Genomic DNA, 23,968 nt, shown 5'->3' with positions numbered 1-23,968 from the left:
GGGAAATAATTGAAGTTACGAGAGCCGTAAACACAAGCGCGACACCTTCCGTGAGAAGCGAAAGAGGAGGATCGTAGCGGGAAGTAGCCGGGAAAATGAGGAAAATGGTACGTTGAGCTTACGCAATTGCGGAATGCGTCGGGGAAAGTACGGGACGATCGACGAAGACGTCATCGGGATTCTGAGACGTGTGATATTTTGTACACGTCATCTATTATATAAAACATTATCACGCGCACTCGCGCAATACACACACACATATATATATATATATATATAATCAATATATCATACATCTCATATTTTTTTCGCTATTATATCGGCGTAATAATAACAGCGCATCAACGGACAACGTCGCGGCTTCCGCCGTTTCGCTCGACGTGTCGCGCCTCACGTGAGCGCATCACTATGATAACACGTGCTATCGATAGATGAATCGAGATCCAACGAGATGTAACGTCGATGCTTAAATAGACATATAAGAATAGGCTCGAAGCGCGTCGTGTACCCTCGTATTTTTTTTCTCCTTTTTTTCTTTTTTTGAACAGTACACGCGGGGTTTGGCAGGGCGGTGACTTTGATAGAGAGAAGAACAATGAGTGAGAGAGAAACAGAGACAAAGAGAGAGAGAGAGAGAGAGAGAGAGAGAGAGAGAGAGAGAGAGAGAGAGAGAGGGAGGGAGAGAGAGAGAGAGAGAGAGAGACGGAGCAAGACATGTCCGTCTTTCACTGCGCGCACATTAATGACAGGATTGGCCAATTAGCATGGACTCCCTCGACACGTCTCTCATGTTGTCAACGGACAGTTGCGCATATCCGACTTGCGGAAAAACGAGGAAGAAGACTTCTCCTTCGCTTCGTCCTCCTCTTTCTCTCTCTCTCTCTCTCTCTCTCTCTCTCCCTCCCTCTCTCTTTCTGTCTTTCTCTTTCTCTTCCCACTGCTCCGTCAACGGTAGGTATAACGTAGAGTCTATTTTATATGACTATAAACACTCGCCTCGCGCGTCCCCCTTCACCCCTAAACTCGCCCGTCGCAGCAGAGGCTAGCAACGAGAGTCGGCCGTTTCCCAAATTCTGCGCGTCGAGAGCTTCGCGAGTGCCGCAAAGCTCGACGCACGACGCACCGTCGAAATTTCACAACGAGCAACGGAGGATAATGACGAGCGATAGCTCGTGATGAGACAGTCGTCGTCGTCGTCGTCGAAATTTCTGCGGGTTCTACGGGAACGGGCGCCGCGCGCGGCGCCTTGGAAACCGGCGACTCGTAGTATACTCGATATTGCACACGTATATTCACAAAAAACACAAGTCGCTTATAAATAACGTTCCTTACGTGTAGAAGAGAAAAGAGAGCTACGAGACACATGAGACACTACGAAAGGGAGCGCACACCGGAAGGTGCGCGCGTGTGCGTAAAAGTGAACATTCGCGCGCGCTAAATATCACATTATATACAGCTGTCTGTCTTTTTGCGAGGGACTAGCTTAATTCCATTTCGCGTCGACGAGACCGTCAGCGAATTATAATTATATACGCATCTTATGTACAAATCTCTCTCTCTCTCCTGCATCGTATTGCACAGACGCAGCTGTCGTATACGCCTACTCGTGGAACTTCCGCCATTATGTACCCCGTGGAGAAATTACGAGAAACGCTACATCTCTATTTCATTATTGCTTACCTGTCGCGAGCGACCTGTGCGCATGTGTGTGTGTGTGTGTGTGTGTGTGTGTGTGTGTGCGTGTTTTCCTATTCTCACTTGCGCGCGGGCCGCCCCGCGCAAGCAAATAAATATTAATTGTACGGTACGTCAATGGCAATTTTACGTTCAACGATCCTCCGCGACACGAGAATAATTGCCCTGTGTGTCGGCATCCCGCAAATTTCAGAGAATGGAGTCCGAAAATACTCCGCCAAAATAAGAATACAAAAGACACAAGAGAGTCGCAACTTGAGCGAGATGAAAGCTCGCCGTCGTCGTTGTCTCGTAATTAAAATCGAAATGGACGCGAGTGAAATTTCAGCTCGATTTCATCCTCGAATCACGATAACACGGTCAACATTAACGTGATAAATGCGGCGATTCTGTACGCGAATGGAGATAAAGTGGAATATAAGCTAGGTCAGTGTGAAATTCCGCGCGCGATATATTTGTCACGGATGGTGGTTCGTCGGGAAGTGTCGATTTTTCGTGCGTGTATGTGTGTGTTCAACCTTTATAAATAAAGAGGGGAAGGACGCCTGTATTAATCGATAGCCTCGAAACTAGACGTTTCGTTATTCGTTCGCCGCTTTTTCGCTGCTCCGTCGCAGGATCGTGGGCGGAGGGATCACTGCCGGAAATGAAAACCGAGGAAAATCGCGGGCGATACCTGCGCCTATGTTACGGCAAAAGTGATCGGCAAACCGGCTCCCGTCAAATTTCCGTTAATTTTGTAGGAACTCGATCCGGCGAAACGTTCTACGTTCAAAAACGACAGCTTTCACGATGGTTTCATCGCACGCGCGATGAGGACCACGGCGAGTTGACACGCTCCTAAGATTCTCGTGAAACTCGAGGGAAATTATTTCTACATCGCACGATTCACTCACGTTTCCCTCGTAACAAATATACCGACGGCGAAATCTACGGCCAACTACTTGCCGACGGATCGATATAGAAGCACACAACCAATGTTTCTATGTAATCTCTCTGTCTCATAGATATTCTGGGATCACGATCGTTTAATTACCCTTGCCGTAACATATATTTTCATTAATTAATTAATTAATTAATTAATTAATTAATCTCTTCATTAATTGATCATTTCGTTAATTAATCTCTTCATTAACTAATCGGAATAACGACGAACTTGACACGAACGATGGCGGTCGTACCTACTACTTACTAGTCTCGTTCGAAATTCTGTTCCCGCGACCGATCGTGTACCGATATGTTGAATAAAATACACATGTCACATCGATCTTACGTGTGTTTCCTCCGTACGACCGGAGAACAAGCTCTACACCGTCCAAGCAGACGAGGACTCACGACCCTCTTGTCTTCATTTCTTCCCTAACGGCGGCAACGACTCGAGCGCGCTTTTGGACGTTTTACTGTTCTTCTGTTCGTCATACGTCCACCGCGCGATCTTCATCATCTGTGTGGGCAGTACGAAACGTGCGGAAACAGATGACAATGGATGGACTTGAATCTGCAACAGAAAGGGACGGATATTACGGAGTTAACGCGAGACCGCCGATCGTCTCACGACGCGGCGAGTTTGCCGCGATGACGCTGCAAACGTGACTCATATTTCAGATACTGAAAACATTGCAGAAATCTAAACTACCGCGAGAACGAGATTCGCGGAAGGAGCGAGCGAGGTGAAATTAGACGGAAAATAGGCGGAAGAAAAGTAAAGACAAAGAGAGGGGAGAAAGTCCTTTTTTCAAATCGGGCGGAGATCTCCGACGAGATTATTCGCGCAGTAATTTCCGATGACGACTTTACGTCCGCTCGATTTTTCACGTCGATCTACGCGATGGCGCTTCTAATGTGAGAGGAGCGGTGTCTCGTTCAGGATGAATATTCATTAATCATGCAATTTTCGCCGGGCATTATGATTCCTTTCTATCAATAATCCGTCCTCTATATCGTCTGATTGATTACCTCGCGAGCGCGCTCGTTCGTTCGCGCGGAGCGCACGAACATCCTTCCTGTCTCGCATCCTGATTGCTTTAGCTACGGACTCGATTTACACTTCACATCACGTTCATTGCCTGCTATACATTCCGACCGTTCCTATCGGACGCGCTCTTTTCCCCCTTGGCAATTCGCTCATGCTTACTAACAGGACAGGGCTCGAAGGCGTCGCGGGGACGCGCGACGGGAGCGACGAAGAAGAAACTTCGCGCGAGCGCGAAGGACGGACACATTCCCGTGTCGATATGTCGCGCGTAAAGCGCCGACATTTCCGCAATTGATACCGGCCGGGCAGTGTCAGCGCCACGATACGCTGCGAAAAATCTGGAAGGAGCAAATCCTCCTCGAGTTTAGTCCAACAGCGTCGAAGCGCTCGACGAATTCTTCTTTTCGTTCCCGTTCCTTTTTCCTCCTTTCTGACGCGTAAGCCCGGCCGACGAACTATGCGACGAATACCGCCGCAAAGACGATCAATCGGGACAAGGTGACACGAGAGAACTTTGGTAATATAAACTTTTAATAAAATGTCATCCGTCGCGCGCGCGCGCGAAGATAGCAGCGAAAGAGAGGGCACGATTTAATATCCGCGCTTTGATTATACCGACCGCAAGTCGTCGAATATATGTATATTTTGCCGGCAGAGCGCACTCGGGCTCGGCTCGGCTTCGCAGTTCGACGTGACTCGACTCATCTCCCGTGATTCTTCTCTCGTATTAATATTCACAAACGCAAAATTCGCCTTATGCCGCGCAACGCCAAATAAAAAGTTCCCCCGCGGACTCAGCCCAAGCGATGCGAAAATCTCGAGGGGAACGCGGATCTGTTTCTCTTCCTCCTCCTCTTCTCCTTTCCTCTCCCCTCTCTCTCCCCTCTTTGTTCTCTTTTTCATCTCGCGTGATAAATGTTTCGCAAGAGATCATATCCCGTATAAATTCGATAAACAACGCTTTCTTCTCCTTTCTCTCAAACGCGGCGATAAACACGGCTAACAGGTGTTTTGCGACGGAAGCCGCGCGAGGCCCGGTAAAAGTCGTCATTATTATAAAGTCAATTAAAAGTCACGAGAGCGCTGTCGTTCCCCCGTCGTAATTACTCCGCGCGGCCGTCTTCCGTCTTTCGCCGCTGCCAATTACACGGAAAACGTCGCGCGGCATATCGCCATGTGCGCACGAACGCGAATGCAAATTGCGGATGTTTACACTCGACGCATCGTCACGTAGACTGCGCGTGTCGTTCTACAAAACGGCCGTTCGCTCGCTCGCGAACGCGCAATTATTCAAGGTGCTGGACTAACGGAGGAAGCGAATTATCGCGTTAGCCCCGCGCCACGCTCGAGGATGCAGAGTTTCGTGCATTTCGGAAGCCGTATTTTCACGCCGCGAGTACTTTAGCGCGGCTCCAAATAAAAATATCCCCGCGCGCTCTCCCTCTCTCTCTCTCTCTCTCTCTCTCTCTCTCTCTCTCTCTCTCCCTCCCTCTCTGTGCGCGCATATTAATTTTGCAGCGGGTACAGCGATAAAAACGCCGCTTCTCTGATGACGCGCGACGTTCCTTCGAGGATCGACCACCGGCCAGCGTTTACGAATGCGCAGAGAGACGTCGTTAGAAAATAACCGAGCCAAATTGCAAATTAAATATAAATCTCGAATAATGGCGTAATCCCCCCCATCCTCCTTCTTTTTTCTCCCCGCTGGAGCTAAGCACAGTTGAGAAAAATAAACGGGGTCCTCGACTTTTTGCAGCGTCGTAAGTCTTCCTCTCTCTCTCTCTCTCTCTCTCTCGCGGAGACCTCCGAAGCACTTTAATTTAGTTATTTCTCTTCAAGATTCTTCGCCGGTACCCCGAGAGAGCCGACATTCTACGCGAGCACTCCAAGCGAAGTTAGCAATTATAGGAGTAATTGAGGCTTTGATGCAGCTTCGCGACGCGCGCCAGAGGACTCTCTCTCTCTCTCTCTCTCTCTCTCTCTCTCTCTCTCTCTCTCTCTCTCTCTCTCTCTCTCACTCACTCTCCCGGAGATGCTCAAAGAAATCGGAAATTAGAGCGCCGGCAGAACTCGCGCCGCGAAAATGATTCAATTTAAATGTGCATTTTTACATGAACCGCGCGCGGAAGCGACTCGATCGCGCTCGAATGCCGAAGAGTGGAGAGAGCGCTCTCGAGAAATGTTTCGAGTCAAGAGAAAGGAAGAGAATAAAAAGAGAGACAAACGGCAGGGAGAAGTGAAGTACGAGAAAACGAACGGTACCTCTTGGGATCGTCCTTCAGGTCGAAGCCGTCGATCTTCAGGATGTTCCACTCGTCCCTCGATCCCTTGGAGTAACTGAAAGAGACCTGAAACACAAGACGAAAAATGCTGGCTGTAGCTGAGCCAAGGCCAGCAAAATCCGCGACACTCCCAGGCCGAGAGTCGCGGATCAGTAACCGAGCGATCGCTGCTGCGGCTGAAAACGATACCGTTTATTTTGACGCAACCGGACTACACGTGTGGCCCTGTTTGTGTGTCTGTCTGTGTGTGTGTGTGTGTGTGTGTGTGTGCGTGTGTGCGCGCGCGTTCTCTGCGAAATGTGAGACCGAAGCATCGAGTAATGCCGGTCGCCAAGAAAAATATTTTTTGCGCCGGCCTTTCGCGTGCGTCGCGCTTGTTCTCGCCCCCGGCCATACGACCTCGCCCCCTCTCCCTCTCTCGGTCTCTCTGTTTCCCTCTCTCATGCAGACATAACGTAACGCGATCTAAACGCAAACACATTACGACGTATATTTTGGGTGACAGATTTTTTTCAACGACAGAGTTGTAATTTCTCACTTTACCAGCGTGAGGATTTAACGTCGCCCGGAAAATTCTCACGATTCTCGCGAGCGAGCGAGCGAGAGAGAGAGAGAGAGAGAGAGAGAGGGGGGGGGAGGAATGAGTGAAACTAGGCGTGCGTAAATCAAATTTTCCGCATTTTATGCGCGCGACGACGCGTGTACGTGCGATGACAGCACCGAGAGAAAAGGACCTGAGCGAAAAAAGGACGCACCTGAGCCACTTTAGTTAATACCTGGCGAGGACGGGTCATGCGTCCTCCGCGATTGCTCCTATTACGGCGCTCGGCCGGCTCGTGTAATAAACGGAAACCGCACAATTAAATAATGGCTATTGTGTTTCGTGAAATAAAACAGACAATGCAGCCGGTGCGCGTGGTCTGATTCGTCCCGCGCTTCAAATCATCCTATTATCATTCCATTATTTATCATCACGCTACTTATCCCGACCCGTACGCGCCGCGAGAGCGCGCGGTTTCAGCTCCGCCGTGCGTATCTCTCCCGCTGCATTGTGCAACGCGCGCTCCGATGATCACTCGTGTGTCGTGTACATCGAAATTATTTTTGCGCGCGTACACGCGCCGAATAACACAACGCCGGATATGGCGGTACACGCCGGAACACGCAGCGCGAATTTAACAAGCCGGCAAAAATGCTCGGGAAATTAATTCCCCGTGAATTTAACAATCACCCGCATAACTCGCAGGCTCGTCGCCTGCGCAAATATTAAAGCCCGCAGCAGCGGGCCCGCGCGCGGCGGGATTTCAGGCGCGGTTATCTCGCGATTACCTGCTCGTGGAAAGTGTCCTTGTTGAGGAACTTCATCGGTTCCAAGTGCGAGTGGAACTGCTCCACCACCGTCAGATTCTTCTTCAGGAGGTACTCGATGATGTAGCCCATCGTCACGTCGTCTGGCAGTCTAATCTTGTCGCCGACGGTGATAAATTTGCCGCCTCTGAAAACAAACGCCGGGACGTCCAGTTTGTTATTCGCGCGATCGACCGCGACTGCGTTAATACATCGGAAAAACAACTCGGTCGGTGTAGTGGAATTTTCTGTTGGTCTCGGAGAGACCAGATGAAAACTCGCTCGCGGAGGGACTCCTGGAGGAGAAGCCCCCCACACGCTCGACTGTTCGCTCGCTTCTCTCCCGAGCGAGCTTTAACGCAGCTGTGTTATTTTCGGAAGACTTTGTTTTCGCTCGCGATAATAAAGATGCCGTTTCTCGTCAGCGACTTTTCATCTGGCTCTCATTCGGTCGCACCAACTGAGAATTCTTTCTCTTCGGTGTGGCATGCTTAAACTTAATCAGCTGAGAAAAATTAATACGTCAATCGACGCTACGCCATTTCGCTTCGCTCGTTGCGCTTTCGTCGTTTACGCGCGACAGCGAAAATATTCGTTTAAAGCAGTCTGCGATTCGGAAGACATCTGTCAAAATTCCGCCGATCCAATATCGCGCCAACTGATCGTCTGATTAATGCACGATCTCGTCGCACCGTTCTCGCGTGAAATTTCGGGAATGTTCGCAGGGGGGACAGGGCGAGCTTTTGACGTTCGGTTCTTTAGTGGAAACGACACCCGTCGTAAATCACGAGGTTCGATCTCGCGACTCACGTCAGCCGCGTTTAATCCCTTGCACGCTGCTACGTGGATACAGGATTATCCTCTGTACGCAGCATTTTTAGCTTCCTCTGCGTTCTCTTCCTCTCTTTTTCTCTCCTCTCGTTCCTCTCTCTCTCTCTCTCTCTCCCCCTCTTTCTTCAAAGCTGTCACGGAGTCAACTTGCGCAATGTGTCGCGCGAAGAGTACGCGCATAGAATTATCCGGTGTTTATTACCTTCTCCTGTCGAATGTCTGCGGAAACAGGATAAGGAAAGGAGAGAGAGAAAAAGAAAGAGAGAGAGAGAGAGAGAGAGAGAGAGAGAGAGAGAGAGAGAGAGAGAGAGAGAGAGAGAGAGAGAGAGAGGATTAGGATAGTGAGGGAATTTATCATGTTCTGGAAATAATCCGTTGAAAACACCAGGCGGGTATAAGGCGGGATTAGTATCAGAAATAAACACGATTCCGTAATTAACGATTCCGCGGTGAAATTGTGGGGTACATTATTGCGGTCATTCCTCGTTTTAATCGTTGAATTTTCACAGGCTGTTACATCTCCGTGGAAAATGTACAAAATAAAAAGAAGACGGGGCAACGAGAAACTACTGGACGAGTACGTTGCACGTTGTACATAGGAAACACCTCTTTATCTTGACTTTTTATCTTGACAAATGTATCAGCATGCTTCACGATAGTCTCCTTTCCAGGGTAATTCAAGAGAGATCCCGCGGAAATTGTATGAAAAGCCTAGGGCACTCGCAGCGTCGTAAAGCCGCTCGTAAAACTTCTCGCCGCACGATTATTCTCTTTTCAACGGGCTTTGCGGCGGCTTTGTTATCCGTCGTCGATTCCCGGTGTCCCAATTGGAAATCTGATAGCCGCCGTCACAGAAAATGGAAAATCACTAACGAGACGCCGTAACCAAACTTTGTCACTCCGCTCTCGACGCTCCCGACGAGATACAACGTCTCGATAAGGGGAGACGCAACCGGCACGGTGGATTCAACGATAACGAGTGCTTTATCGGGACGTTACCCGTATTTATTTCGCGGCGAGGTCCTTCCATTTAATTACCCAGCGCGGCTCGCGCGAGTCTAATGAATCTTCCGAAAATGGTCGTCTCAACGGGATAATTACGAGACGCTGATGCCTCGACGTAACGGCGAAGATTAAGCTAATTTATAGACGGGGGGGGACTTAATTAATTTTTCTCGCGACGATTACGCGAGTTAGCGGATCGCGAATTCCGCGCGCATGAAGTTCCCCCGGCCACAGCAAATTAACTTTCTAGCTCGCCTCTCGTCGTGTTGCACCGCACATTTCGTCCCTCTCTGGCCAAACTGGTTACGGAGCGCGCGGAGGGTGAATCAATTATGCTCGTCATATGCAAAAACTTATCTCTCAGACGTATCGCGCGACTTGTTTCGCGAAATTACCTAAAAAGTCCGTTCGACAGGGCGCGCCATCTCTCCCATCGGCCGTCACTCGCAGATCCGCGACATACTTCGCCTCGCGATCGTCTCAATTACCATCCGACGAGGAATAATTATTAACTTAATTAGAAGAAGCTCCCCCTCCCCTCCCGCCGAGAGACGTACCTACGTAGATGTAATTTACGCGATTATGACGCGCCGTCGCTCGAACATGTTCGATGTCCGCTTACGAGCATCCGCGCACAAAATAATTACCGTCCCCGCGTTACGTATGAAGTAATTAACTCACTCCCATGGCGCCACGCGCGCACGCACCTTATGCAGAAGCTCGTGGAGGAAGGAGCGCACGGAGGAGGTCCTCCTCATAGCCCCCTCTGGCCAACCCTTTCGCGACGGTCGTTTCTCCTCCGGCACGCGGCGAATTGCGAGGGGAAAAACGGAGACGCGTCACGGAACCTCGCGCGGCGGGCTGGGGTCCCCGGGCGGGAATAAATTACCGGCCCTGTACAACCACCCCAAAAGTCACGCGATGCCGACTAAGGTCCTTAAGTCCCTCGCGTGGCACTCGACACGCATGCACGATTAAGGTCGGCCGGAAACGCGACGGCGGCGGCGGCGGCGGGCATTGACGATGCGAAAGTTGCTCACGGGTACATGAAGAGAGGACGACGCGAGCGCGACGAGGATTGTCGCAAAAAAGGACACTCGTAAAAGAAGGATAATTGGCCTAATAGGCCGGCAACACGACGGAGCCAAGGAACGAGGCCAATCGACTGGTACCTCTGTTTCTCGGCGACAGCACCGGCTCTCCCTTTCCCCGATTCTCCGCAGGAGCTGGGATGTTATCCTCAGCAAACATGTACGTCGCTGTCGCGATAGAAGGGAGGAGGTGAGGGGCGGAGTGAAAGGTATGATGAAAATAAAAATGTAAGTGTCACCTGCTGTATGTCTCAGAGAAAGAATTGAAAGAAAAATGTCCTATCTCAATTATCTCTATATTACTCTACTGCTTTACCGTAGAATTATCCAGCGTAATTATTCGATTTTAACATCTTAGGCACGATGCGCCACTATAGTGGCTTTCGCGGATGTCATCTTTTTGAACGACGCGCCACTATAGTGGCTCACTCTAGTGACTCACTCGCTCACCGTTTGAATTAACTGATCGTTTTCATATGTCTTGTTTCACACTTTTCTTGCCTTCACAACGTTTCGTAACAGTGTTAACAATATACAGACAGAATATACAGTCTTTGTTTTTGATACGCCAGTGTCAGGTATGAATTGCCGAATCAGGTTGTTGCTTTTCGTTTAAATAAATATACCATTTGCTCTTTTTAACACGCCGATCCGTATCCTTATATGGTATAATTTTCCGCAAAATTTAAAAGAGCATTACGAAATTGTATCGTATGTTCAAAGAACGATGATAAGACGAAGATCGCGCTATGAGTGCGAAGATTGTGACGTGGGTCTGTATGTGTCGTACCGTGCTTTAAAATATATCATACTCTATTGTATTATTAATTGTTAAAGTAAATTATTAAAGTTAAAGTATATGTAACATATCTTTAAGAAAAATTATAATTTAATCATCAGAAACTTCATTCCAATGTGCTCGCGTAGAGAACAGCATCCGTCCGTCGCACATTGCAGTGCCGTATCGTTTACGCGTAATTCGCGTCGAACTCTGCCGTACAGAGAAAATTCAGCCGTGCCTAAGAGGTTAATAATGCGAAATGGAATCCGGACAAATGCAACGGGGAAAAGGATCCCATCCGTGCAGCCGAACGGCCGAGACCAGGCGACGAAAACTCGGCGACGAGGAACGATATCTCCACTGTCGCGGCCGGACATTCGGCTCCGTTGGAAATCGCTGGAGATAATTGAGGACAATTGGCTGAACAGAAATCTCCTACGGCGATCTTTCCGTTCCTACCATTGAGATTCTTCTCGTCTGACCTGCCCTGGATCGCAACGGAAAATCGGTTGTCCCGAATCGAGTATTTTTTGTTTTCTTTTTCGTGCAGACGACAAGAGTCAGATGATCGATTCATCCGCCGCAAACCGAGCATCCTTCCTCGTCTCTCATCAGCGAGCCGCCGTGCTCTTTGTATTTCATCACGAATCACGCGGCTGCCTGTTTGCTGAAACAATCCACAAGTCACTCCGCGGGTGTCTCTCGGGAGGGGAAGAACCTCCCGCCGCACATGGACCGCTCGACGCCTGGCGATTCGATCATTCGGCCATCATAAATAACTCGCGCCTCGCCGCGGAATCGATCAGCATCGGCTGCGCGAATCGTTAACGCTCATTTCTCACCGTCGTCGTCATATTGCTCATTAATCTCGACATTAATCAAGGATGGACCGCGCACCGGCCGTTCGCGACGCGCGCGCGCGCGCGCTCGCGAAGTAACGATCACTTTTCACCCAATAACGCGCGCTCGTCTAGCGCGCGCGATCGTTACTTCCTTTACTACCCGGCGCTTTTACGGCCACAGCTCCTTCGGCTTCGTAGTCCTCGGAAGAATGCGAAGATGAGGAATTTAACGCCTTTCTCTCTCTCTCTCTGCGTTATAAAACTCGACTTGAAACTCGAGAATCTCTATAGATCCACGCTAGGTCTGAACATATATACCTGTCCTGAAAATTTCTCGGAGCAAAGTTTCGCTCGAAAAAGCAAAGTGGCGGCCATCGGATCACTCGATTCCCCCCCCCCCCCTACTCTGCACCGTCGAGTGAATATTTCCACTTGAAAGCGAAAGGAGCGTTCCGATGTGTCTCACTGTCACTGTCAGGAATCTACTCGCTTCTCTAATCGATCGGAACATTCGAAACTTACACAAAGTCGGAATTCGTTCGAAGCTTGTACAAAAGTTGAATTCACTCTTGCGATTTCGAGCAGCGGTGTCTTCTCCGTCGCCTCGAGCGGAGACCCTGCCACTTTCCACTCCTTTCCAGCGAGACTTCGCTCCATGAAATTTGGGGAATATCCGCGACTCTGACACTAACGGATCCCACATTTCCGCCTCAAGCAACCGACTGTCACTTCTCTCGCGAGGACAACGACGACAACGGCGACGAGGATAAGCGCGGGGCGGCAGGAAAGCGGGATCTTAATTCGGCTGCATTCCGCTCATGTAGATTAGGTCGAGGAGACGCACCTGCCGTAGCCGCAGTCGCGCGCATCGCTACCGCTTCGCCGCTTCAAACTGGTTGGTCCGCATTAAAGCGACCCTCTTCGCATTTATTAAGCGCGCCCGCCGAGAACGGCGCGCCGCTCTCTGCGACGACACGCGATACGCGCCGCGGCCTCGGAGTAACGAATTTCCGCCGATTAGCGCGATAATCCGCGCCATTAATCGGCCTGATTCGCCGTCATTAATCCGCCGTCGAACGCTGTCGTCGGTGCCGTTAGTAAGGACGACTGCACGCGTCCTCGCGTGCGCGGCCGATCGCAAATGCTTTTCGCGTCGTTCGCGGTGTCGCTTATTTTCACGCGCGAACACGTAGCCTCCATTAAGGAACACGGAAGCGATCCTAGTTATCCTTGTCTCGCCCCCACCGCGACGATCGCTCTCCTTTCGGCGGCGGAATCTTCTCACGAGTAACGGCGGCGAGAATCTCGCCGCGACTGTGAGAAGAGTTCACAGGTGCGCTCGATATTCATAAATGCATGTAATAGGAATATTTCCCGATGATGAGTTACAATTATAGAAGAGCGCGATAACGCGACCGCCGTTAGAGCTCCGCGAATACGATACAACCCGATAAGCAGGATGACGCGTTCGGTTAGAAACGGTTAAGTCTCTCAACAGGTGGTCGCGATTTTTCTCTCTCTCTCTCTCCCCCTCTTTCTCTTTCTCTTGGACTCTCCTCTTTCCTCTTCCCTCTTCGTCGTCGGCAGGGAGACTGCCGATTCTCACGAATCGACAGAAATTTTGACGGCCGGGAGGAGTCGACGTCCGACTGCGAGCGTGAGGCGAGAGATGCGCGATCCACGCCGGACATAAATCGTACCAATTAGAGTCGGCGGCAGATAGTCACAACATCGGCGACCGTGCCCATTTTATATATCGGCCCGTCACCTTCGTGAGAGAACGACGAAGAATGAGAGAGAGAGAGAGAGAGAGAGAGGTGAGCGCGCGAGGGAACACGAGAGGACAAGTGTCTCAAAGGAGCACCGCCGCCCGCGGCCCAAAGGCGCACGAGAGGATCCCGGGGGTTGGGTCGCGACGCATGCTCGGTATGTCGAAGATAGAGAAAGGAGAGATTCCTGAAAATCAGACGCGACTAAATTAGAGAGAAGATTGGAAATAAAGATTCTAGTTTACCGATGTTGCCGAGATCCGGCCGTGCGACACCGCAGCGTGCGCGGTCGTAACGTAGTTTTACGAGAAATTTCGGAAGTCCAGGTGCGCAATCGATGATTCTATCTGGATTGCGAGAGCCGCTAAATCTACGAACGAAACAAGAAAGTGGGCTGTCGAACGTAGCCGGAAAATCGATTACAGCTTTGTAAAGCGACGCGGTTAAAAGGGCCGAGATAGATCCTGCCTCACGCGATTAATTGAAAAAAAAGCACAAAGACCGGCGGTTCCAAAATGCGGCGAGAACTGGAAGAACGGCGAAGAGATCGAGTCGACGTAAAAAAATGCCGAACGGGGAAAATTGCGCAACGGGGAAACAACGACGACGAGAGATCGCGACGGACGTCGTCGGCTCGACGTCTGCTCCTTGAAAGGGGTAGGTCGACTTTTCGATCGCCCCGTCTTATAGAAGCCCTGACCTCTGCTGCACCCCCCTCCTCCGACGATGCGAATCGCCGTGCTTGTTTGTTAAACCGTCGCGGCGACGTAATCCGACATCTCGCGAAGAAGCGTCGGTCGGAGCTGTTGTAGAGCGCGTGGAACCAGAAATACGCTTCTTAGGCTAGGTCGTGCACGGCCTGCATGCATTGCATTTGCGATGCAACGAGAGAGGAGCCTCTCCAACCTGCAGAACTGGTGGAGAGAGGAAGACAACGGGGAAGGGGAGAGGACAGAAGGAGGAAGAAGGAACTGCGGGAGAAAAGGAAAGGGGAGGGTGCGCAGGTGCGCTCGGCAGGATAAAATAAGGTAACGACGAGATGAAGCACTCGCGATGCGGGACCCACTACGTCGATATAGTGCCTCCCTCTCTCTCTCTCTCTCTCTCTCTCCCTTCCCCCTGCCCTCGTCCTCGCAGCCCTCCCCCTCTCCCTGCCGGAGGATCCCTGTCGTCCGCGATTGTACCGAACGGTTTGACGTCCCTCTCCAGTCGGGGACGTTCTCTAATTAACGAGTCCTCTATTAACGGAACGATTGATTCCGCATGGGAAGAGAGAGAGGGGAAGAGAGAGAGAGAGAGAGAGAGAGAGAGAGAGGGGGGACGTTTGTCCGTTGAAAAATTCCATCAGTTAAAAAATAAAGAGGAAAGAGCCGAGCGAACCGCACCGTCACCGCTCTCCGACGTTATAAAGCGCACTTATCGCGTAATTGGCACCATTAACGTTTATGCTTTATTTTCATCTGGGTAATAAAATATTCAACGCTCACGCAGCCGACGGGCCGCGACGGCCGCCAATAAGTCCGGCTATTAGTTAATAAATTAACGCGCTATATTGGGGCAGGATACCCACTTTACGAGGCTCCATTGAATGATTTATCTCCGAGGTAATGAACTTCGGTGTTAATATCGCGCGGAGTATCGCGCGGAAGAACAGACCGCGCGGACCGTTCTCGATCGTCGCTCCGTCGTCGTCGTCGTCGTCGTCGTCGTCGTCATCGTCGTCGTCGTCGGGGAAATCGGGACTCTCGGGGCTCGCGCGCTCTCGAAATACTTCAGGCGGCGAACGGCCGCGCGAACGGCAACAACGAGCGACGGGGGCAAGGATGGCGGGTGAATCCTCGGCAATTAGGGGGCCGCTTCGTAAATCCCGCGAATACTCTAGCGACGAGGAGGCTGAGAGAGAGAGAGAGAGAGAGAGAGAGAGAGAGAGAGAGAGAGCGTGCGCGTCTCCCCCGGTGCGGCCGGTTTTGTCGAAATTACTCTCCGCACGATATACTCTCACGCTTCGCGACGAGATAACTCGGCCGAAAGTCTCGGTGCCGGTGTGCCGTCGTCCAATTAACAACGGTCCCGGCTTTACGCAAAGCACTCGGAAGTGGCGTGTTTAATTAACGTCCGCCCCGAACGGGCCCCTGGAGTCGCGGCCGCCCTAAAGACGCGGCCGAAAAGGGCAGGGCGGGAAAAAAGGCCGAGAGAAGGAGAGAGAGAGAGAGAGAAAGAGAGAGAGAGAGAGAGAGAGGAGAGAGAGAAAGAGTGAAGGAGCGGAAGAGAGAGAAAGGGTGGCGAAAGAGCGGGCGGAAGGGGAGAAGAGACAGAGGGAGAGAACGGAGAGGACTAGAGGAGTCGCACTCATTAGCGAATACCATCGGCGGATTCTCGAATCTGTGTCCGGTCCGTACCCGGGCCCGTTTCTCTCCGTCGCGGTCACCGTAGGCCTTTTAATTGGGCAGATTAGTCCCGAATTCATGTACGCGCACACCCGCCCCCTCCCTGCCCTCCCCCAGTCCCCGCCGCGTCGCCCTTGTTCGCCGGCCGCGTGCTTTCGGCGGCGGAAGCCGACACGGAATATCGGCCTCGTTAAAATACCTGGCGGCAACGAAATCGAAATTTCGGGGTTATAAGGAAAAAGAATCGGGCACGCGGAGGCCCCTCGCACGCGGAGGGCCTCCTCCTCGGAGAAGCGCGTCCTCGGCCGATGGTGAAAGACGCACAAACACGCGAGCCGGCTTCGGGGAAGATCTCTTTTCTTATTATCGACCTGCCATTCGTTATTCAGGAGAATCTCCGCGACGTGTCGAGCGACCACAGAGTGCGCGACACGCGCAAATTGCGAGTGTCACGGTATTTGCAACTGCGAATATTATAGTAAAATATTGTACAATTTATCCAAAGTCCCCTATTCATCATTTCCCGCTTCTCTTTCTTTCTAATCTCTCTCTCGCTCGCTCGCTCGCTCGCTCGCTCGCTCGCTCTTATTTCACACGTATAATTACATTGATCAGCGGGAAAGAAAAACGCCAGGAAGAAAACGGTGAGGCACCCAGTCGAGCCGAAATTTCCGAATCCACCGATTAGAAATGACTAACGTAAGAGATACGGAATCCCGCGAGTTCAATTCCGCGAATTTTCTAGCGCGGATCTCGAGGGAAAAGGTTCAAGCGACGTTGCTTGCCAAGTAGTCGAAATCGATAATTGAAAACACGACGACGAACGTCGTGCCCGCCGCTTCGATAAATCTCGTCTATCTGGATTTGTGCAGCGCTCGCTGCAATTTGCAAGATACGATTCGCGAACGGATATGAATTAAGAGCGGCTGCTGTCGACGTGGCGGCGGCGGCGACTTATGTAGGCACGTTGCCCCGACTGTCGCGGAGAGAGGATTTATGCGTCTTTCCCTCCCCCCGCCCGCTCCCCCCCTGCGTCTTTCCGCTACGTCGCATTATTCGTTCTGGCTCGCGAAATAGCTCTCAACCGCGGCGCGCTCGCCAACGTGCTTCATCGATCGTCAAACACGCGTCTCGTCTCGTACGCGCGCGCGTCTCTCATATCTCTCGTCGTGATCGAATAGAGTATAAAATTTATTAAAGCCTCTTAACTTCTCGTCAATGACGCGACGTCGACGCGTCAATGGCCACGAGCATTTCATGAATATCTCTCTCTCGCGCGCGCGCGCGCTTCGTTCCGATATCACTCGACTCGTTTATTTTGCACGGATATATCTTGCAAATGTGATTAATAAAGATCCTGCTCACCTGGAGTCCCACGGTGAAGCAATTTATCAAGCGGCGGAACGATCTGGCGGATTGAGAGCGACGCGAGACTACATCGCTCCCGAGCCGGGAAGGCGAAGGAAGGAGGCGAAGCGCGGCTTCGCCAGCGCGAGTGATCGTGGAAACACGTCGTCGGGATCGTCTCGCGATTGAATCGATATCGATCGGGCAGACGGAGGAAGACGTCGGGGCAATAAGACACAGTGGCGGCGTAAGCTTCACGGAATTGAGACGTGCGCACGTGCGCATACATCTTTCACGCGCCCGTGAAATGCAAACGGAACCCCCCTCCCCCTCCTCCTTGCCCTCACCCTCTGCTCTGACCCCGATAACTTTGTGCGTCATTCGACGCGTAATTCTTATCGATCCGAATGCACGAGCAAGAGACTCGGCGTTCAAGTATGCGAAGAGGAGGACCCATCGGAACAGCCCGAGGCGAGAGGAACGAACTGAATTTCGAAAAAGCTCGGATCGGGGAAAACAAACTCAATTTCGGAGTTGCACATGGCGGAGCAATTTCCCGAAATCCTTCTCAGCGAGTGCCGATGCTTTCTTTCTCAATCTCTCGTGTAATATTTGCATGAATCTGACACTCGGTTCTTTTCACGCGACTTTTCACGCTTTGGCAGCGCAAATTCAGACCTCCAGAGTCAAATGTTATATTATGAGGGGATAGCGAGCGAGCGAGCGAGCGAGAGAGAGAGAGAGAGAGAGAGAGAGAGAGCCGAATGAAATCTCCACGTAGGATAATTCCGCTCCGTACAAGAAGAAATAAATCGAGATGAACCGAAGAGACGAGAAGAAATAAATCGAGATGAACTGAAGAGACGAAGCTTAGGAAGACCGAATCGTAATCGAAAATTAGGCGCTCTTCTCCGTATGCATACAGTGTGGCCTTGCGTTAATTTACCGAGTCACGCATTCTAACACGCTTCGAGGAACAGAAAGTCGAGAACAGAGGAGTCGGCGCGCGATCGTTGCAGCTTTCGATCTATAGATCACCGCGGGCTCTGTCAGCACATATAACGTTGTGTGTGTGTGTGTATATATATATATATATGTGTGTGTGTGTGTTTCTCTATATATATATATGTGTATATATATATATATATATATAGGAATGCCCAAATTGGTTTTACGAGCCGCGGGCTGATAGATGTATACGCGGCGATCGCGCCGATGGTAGAGAGGAATCCAATTAGGCGTGCAATAAGGGAATCGAAGAGATCCTTGGACGCGAGTTTCGTCGAACCTCCTGTCCAATTCCCTCCCTCTTCCCTCCAACCACCTCTCCTCTCACCGTGTGCTCTCCCTCCGACGACTCTTGTTTTCTTTCCTTCGCTTTTTTCGGCCTTTTCCCCCTCGTTTCTTGCCAACCGCGAAATTATCGCGACACGTTTATTGCCGAGGGATATCCTCCGAGTGATATCGGCGAGGATCATTTTAATTCGCTAGTCCCGATTAGATGAAACGTCTGCGATTTACGACGCGGTCTCCGCGGGAACCGCGTTTTTATGGGTCTCGAACCCGATCTCTTTCTCTCTCCCTGCCGCCGCGCCGGTGTAATTGGCCGGGAGGAGTAACAGGCAAACAAATTAATTTTTTTAATAACGATACGCTCAGTCGTAATGATACGTTGGATTCGTGAATAATACAACAGGTAGCGGCGAATTGTTCTTATTCCCCTGCTCTTTACGACGGAAGATATCGCGCGCCCGTCGGAAGGTGCGTGCGAGTTTCTCGTCTCTTCGCCGGGAAGCTCGCGCAGCCCCCCTTGAGGAGGCAGCCTCTGCCCTCTTCTGCGCTTCCCTCACCGTGTAATTTCGACGACACGTTTATTATCGCGGGCGGGAGGGAAGACGCCGCGCGCATTCCCGCCTCGTAACCCGATTACGGTGAGAAGCCCGCCGAAAGAAGAAGGGTAACAAGAAAAGAACAGAGAAGAAAGGAAAAAAAAACGAGCAAGAGAGAGAGAGAGAGAGAGAGAGAGAGAGAGAGGAGGACGGGAGAGAAAAAAGTGCGCACAGGAAGGCAAGTTAAATGCCTGCTGCTACGCGCATCACGCACGTGTGAAATCTCTTTTCCCTAAAGGGGGAGATCCATGGCAAAGTCGTGAGGTTCCTCCGCCCCTCTTCCCCCCATTGTATTTCTCCCAGGACGCGCTTTTCCCGCGCACGCGCGCGCGAGTCCACGCGCTATCGTAATAACGAGCGAGAAACTTGCGCGTGAGAGGACGCGTCTCGTCGCATCTAGCATGGCAAAGTTAGACGCGCGATTGTTCGGAAATATTCGAATCTCGGCATCTCGCCGCACGTCGTCGCTCGAAATCGGCGTCTCATTGAGATTCATGTCATTCACGAGGCCTCGACGAACCGGCTCGGCGCGGCCGCGCCGGTGCGATTGGGAGCCGCATGAGCGGCAAATTGCCGACTCCCGTGATTCCCGAATCCGATTCCGCGTGTCATCGCCGCGGAGAAGTCTCCCGGCGGCGGCGGCGACCGTTTACGATCCCGGGGCCCGGGATCGCCGCGGCGGCGCGCGTATGAAAAGAGGAAGCTGTCGGAGCGGAGCGAAACTAAACGTTCTCGCTCGCAGGTGCGCGCATCTCCTGCCTCCTTTTTGTTCCTCCTCTTTTCAGGCGGGCAATAAAAGAGAGCTCGGCAGCGAACGACTGTACACGTATACGAGCGCGCCCGGCAAAACGGTTAAAGAAACGGCCCGAAAACGAGAAGAAAAAACGCCAAGCGACGAATTCGCGAGGGGAGAGCGTACACCTTGTTGCGCTCGAGAGGAAGAGAGAGAGAGAGAGAGAGAGAGAGAGAGAGAGAGGGAGAGAGAGAGAGAGGACTACCGCGAGCAGGAGTCGCGTATCGGGCTGAAACAACGAGACTCCCGCGTGAAAAAAGAAGAAAAGAAACCGAACGTGGTGCTGAGAGGTACTAAAAGGCATTTGACGTGCTTTCAATGACGGTGGTTTCAATGTGGCGGCCACAAATATGAAAAATCGCGATAATCTGGAATCCGCCATCTTGGAAAATTAATTTTGCAATTTGGATCTCAGATTCGTAATCAGCGACCTCAAAAACTAACCAGAGTACAATTTTAGCCAATTTGATAAAAATTCTATGATTCGCCATCTTGAAACCGCCATCTTGGAAAATTAATTTTGAAATTTGGACCTCAGATTCGTAATCAGCGATCCAAAAAACCCGCAGATCTGGATTTTGAGCAAAAAATTCACTCATAGTTCGTGGAAAATGATTTTTTTCTGTAAAAATGTGTATTTTTTACACTTTATTTATTTATAATAAATGAACAACTTATGCAAAACACTTTTCAACCTTTCATGTATGTTCCCATATCATATAAGAAGCTAAAAAACGCAAAAAACCCGACGCAAGAATCCCTCAAATATGAAATATTTCATAAAAATGTGAGAATAAATGGATGGTAAATATACTTACCACTATGCCTCAAAGGGTTAATAATACAATTTCGACGATGGATGACTACAGTCACCCATCCCGTAGGACACAGTGAGCGTGCGATAACGGGTGACTATAGTCACCGGTAGTATCGACAGGATTAAATAACCTCCCCGTAACTACCCTGTCGCGCGGCGTTAAAAGCCACTTCTCTCAAACTGGCCTCTCGTAACCGTCGATAAACAGGGAGCATCCAGCGAGCAGGAAAATGTAGCGAGCGCAGCTCGCGGCAAACGCGGACAATCGCGGGCGCGGGCGTTTATCGTCTCCTTGCGCTCTAATCTCTCTTATTTATTGCCCTCTTCCTCCTTCAGCCTCCTCTTTCCGCGTGCGCTAACAAGGAAATGATATAAATATAGGTATATACGCGCGCGAGCGGCCGTACGCACCGCGCGCGCTGCACACGCGTGCTTCCTGCTGTACTTTCCTGTAGCGTCTCTCTCTCTCTCTCTCTCCCCCCTCTCCTTCTCTCTGCACGTGGGTGGCAATCAGACCGGCTCGTCTCGCTGGTCCCATTGTAACGAACGGCGGCTTCTTGCGTTCGCCGTTAATTAAGATCCATCTCCGCCGCGGGAGCCACGAAGATGGCCGGCCATTATCCTTCTTTGTTGCTCGATAAACGACTAATACAATGGCGGCGGAACGGTTTCGCGTTCGGATTCCACGTCGCGTTTCCACGTCGTCCGCGCGGACGATCGCGATCGTTAGAGAAATTCCGCCGAATTCAGCCGAATGCTAGAGCTCTTTGCGCTGTGAAAAAAGCGAGCAATCGAAAACAAATCGAATCGGGTTCGAACGAACTTCAATCTCGGAGCTGTTACACGGCGGATTAACCCGCCGACCCGTATAGAAATTTCTTAGGATTTTCCCAGATGCAGTTTAGATTCCAACTAGAATACCCAAATTTGTCCCAAAATAGGTTATTCCATCACGATATCCAATTAGAAATCCCATTCTTGTCCCAAAAATGGGTTCTCTATCTAGAATCGGAACAGAAATAACGTGTAAATTCCAACCTTTTTTTATTAATGCAATAGGGATAATACAAATGTTTTTTTGTCTTAAATTGTTCCGTATTCGGATGTAATGTAGTGCATTTTCGTTTTATACAATGTATAGAATATATTTTTATATTTGAAGATAATTTGATTAATTCGTACATGTGTAAATTAGATGAGTTTGTCGGATATTTATATATATTCTTTATTTTTTAGCTTGAAAGCCTTCTATTAATATTTTTTCATAATTATTTCTCTCGTAAACAATTTGAGTTATTTTAAAAATCGAATTTATATATATATATATATCATATTATTAATTCGGTTATGTATATGCATTATTGTTGTATATATAAGAGATAATTATTATATATTAATATTCACAATAAAAAATATATATGGTTTTAAATATTCATTTATTTTATAAAAACTTCTCACAAAATATTGCTCCCAGTATTTATGCTTTAAATATTTACATTTTACAAGTATATGTGTGTATGCATATATATGTAAAGTGTAAATATTTAAGGTATTGTACATCTCATTCTTATCATAGAATGTAAAATGAAAACCCGAAACATTTTTGGGAAAACGTTGGGAGTGACCAAGCAGAATCTGTTTGTGTTTCCCATTTAGAATCGCATTTTTAAAACATTACACTTCTAACTAGAATCTGTACAGATTTCCCAGTTAGAACCCAAACACATTTTGGGAAATCGGGATAGAACCCAAATAGATTCTAAAACATATTTTCTATACGGGGAGTTCTTCCGGCCCGAAATTCTCCCGCTGGAATCGATCGACAGGCATGTTTTCGCTTCGTCCGAGATATAGCGTATGATAAACAGACTGACCGCATCTTTCTCGTGAATGCAAGAGAAGGAAAAGGTGAGATGTGTCCTTCAAGTCGATCCCTTGAATTCGCTTAAAGCCCGTGTCACACTACAGATTGAAGATCAAGGATTGCGGATTGAAGATTAGATTTCGACAAATCAACGAATTTCGGTTTTGATTTGCTTTATTCCAATTGGTCAAATTTCAATCTTCAATCCGCAATCCTTGATCTTCAATCCGTAGTGTGACACGGGCTTAAGCGACCGTACGATCGAATGTCCCGAGTAATCATGTCGCGATGAGTTCCAACATTCGACAGGTCGCAGGAATACGCAGGTGGTGGTCCTTACGCTAACTGGAGACGCCGCGACTCGCGAGTGCACCTCGAATTCCCGGCCGTGAGCGTCGAAAAGATTGAACTCATCCGGCGTCGGATCGCGCCGGAGGAAAGTAGCGCGCGACTCGGACGTCGTTATCGAGAAAGTAACGAGCGACCGGTTAAACTCAAGTCAAATCAGAAGATGGGAATGAAACGTCGCTTAACGTTTACCGTGCAGCCACGCTCGATTCTTTCGGGCGGGCTGCAGATTCCGTCGCGGGGACCGATCGTTCGAAAAGTCAAGCGGGGAGACTTACTATATTTATCGCGCAACGAGAAAGTTTACTTGGCGCGCGCGCAGCGCTGCGGTGCGCGCCAATGCAAATCGATAAACGAGTCGGCCGATTTCCGCCTGCAAATATTCCGCGCCAACGTACCGTTTCAGCAAATTACCCCGATATAGATTGGATTACCAAGCCCGATTCCGCTCGATATTTCCTTTTGGAGAGCGAGCGCACGCGCTCGCGCAAACGAGGCTGGTTCTCGCGTGAAGCGGCGCTGCGGCGAGAACCCTCTTGTTTGTCCGCGCGGAGAAAACGAACACGTCCGCGCCCCGAGATGGATGGATATGACGATTCGCCGATAGTCCCGAGCATCGCTCGGATCGCAATTTCCACGGCGACTTCTCGCGCGCCCCGTTTACGGTGTTTACGGTGTTTACGGTGTCTCGTTGCCGTGACGCCGGCGGAACGATAACGCGAGGGCTGACGGAGCGGATACGAGCGTATGACAATTCGCGAGCAACGAGCGGAACGTCCGCCGCGCCGGGAGCTCGGCTGAGTCTTACGGGGAACGTGAGAACCCGCTGAAATCGGATAGCACGCTGCTCGACTAGACCGCGATAATGGCTTGCGCGAAGAACGCAGCTCATCGCGCGCCCGGAC

At 50.3% G+C, this 23,968-nt stretch overlaps 1 protein-coding gene across 1 annotated transcript in view; it reads right to left on the bottom strand.

Annotated features, from left to right (window-relative positions):
- Window positions 1-797: 797 nt before the first annotated feature.
- fng (Fringe glycosyltransferase) overlaps window positions 798-23,968 on the bottom strand; it is a 108,638-nt gene continuing 85,467 nt past the window's right edge. Inside the window, exons 7-9 of the mRNA XM_011144923.2 lie at window positions 7,282-7,447; window positions 5,933-6,018; window positions 798-3,193 (exon numbers count right to left, since the gene is read on the bottom strand). Of these exons, the coding sequence (XP_011143225.1) occupies window positions 3,136-3,193; window positions 5,933-6,018; window positions 7,282-7,447 (310 nt within the window). The 3' untranslated portion in view covers window positions 798-3,135. The remainder of the gene's footprint in view (window positions 3,194-5,932; window positions 6,019-7,281; window positions 7,448-23,968) is intronic.

Source organism: Harpegnathos saltator, unplaced genomic scaffold (assembly GCF_003227715.2).
Source record: "Harpegnathos saltator strain DR-91 unplaced genomic scaffold, Hsal_v8.6 scaffold148, whole genome shotgun sequence".
Lineage (NCBI taxonomy): Eukaryota > Metazoa > Arthropoda > Insecta > Hymenoptera > Formicidae > Harpegnathos > Harpegnathos saltator.
The sequence above is the reverse complement of the archived record's forward strand: the minus strand, read 5'-3'. Positions and strand labels throughout refer to the sequence as shown.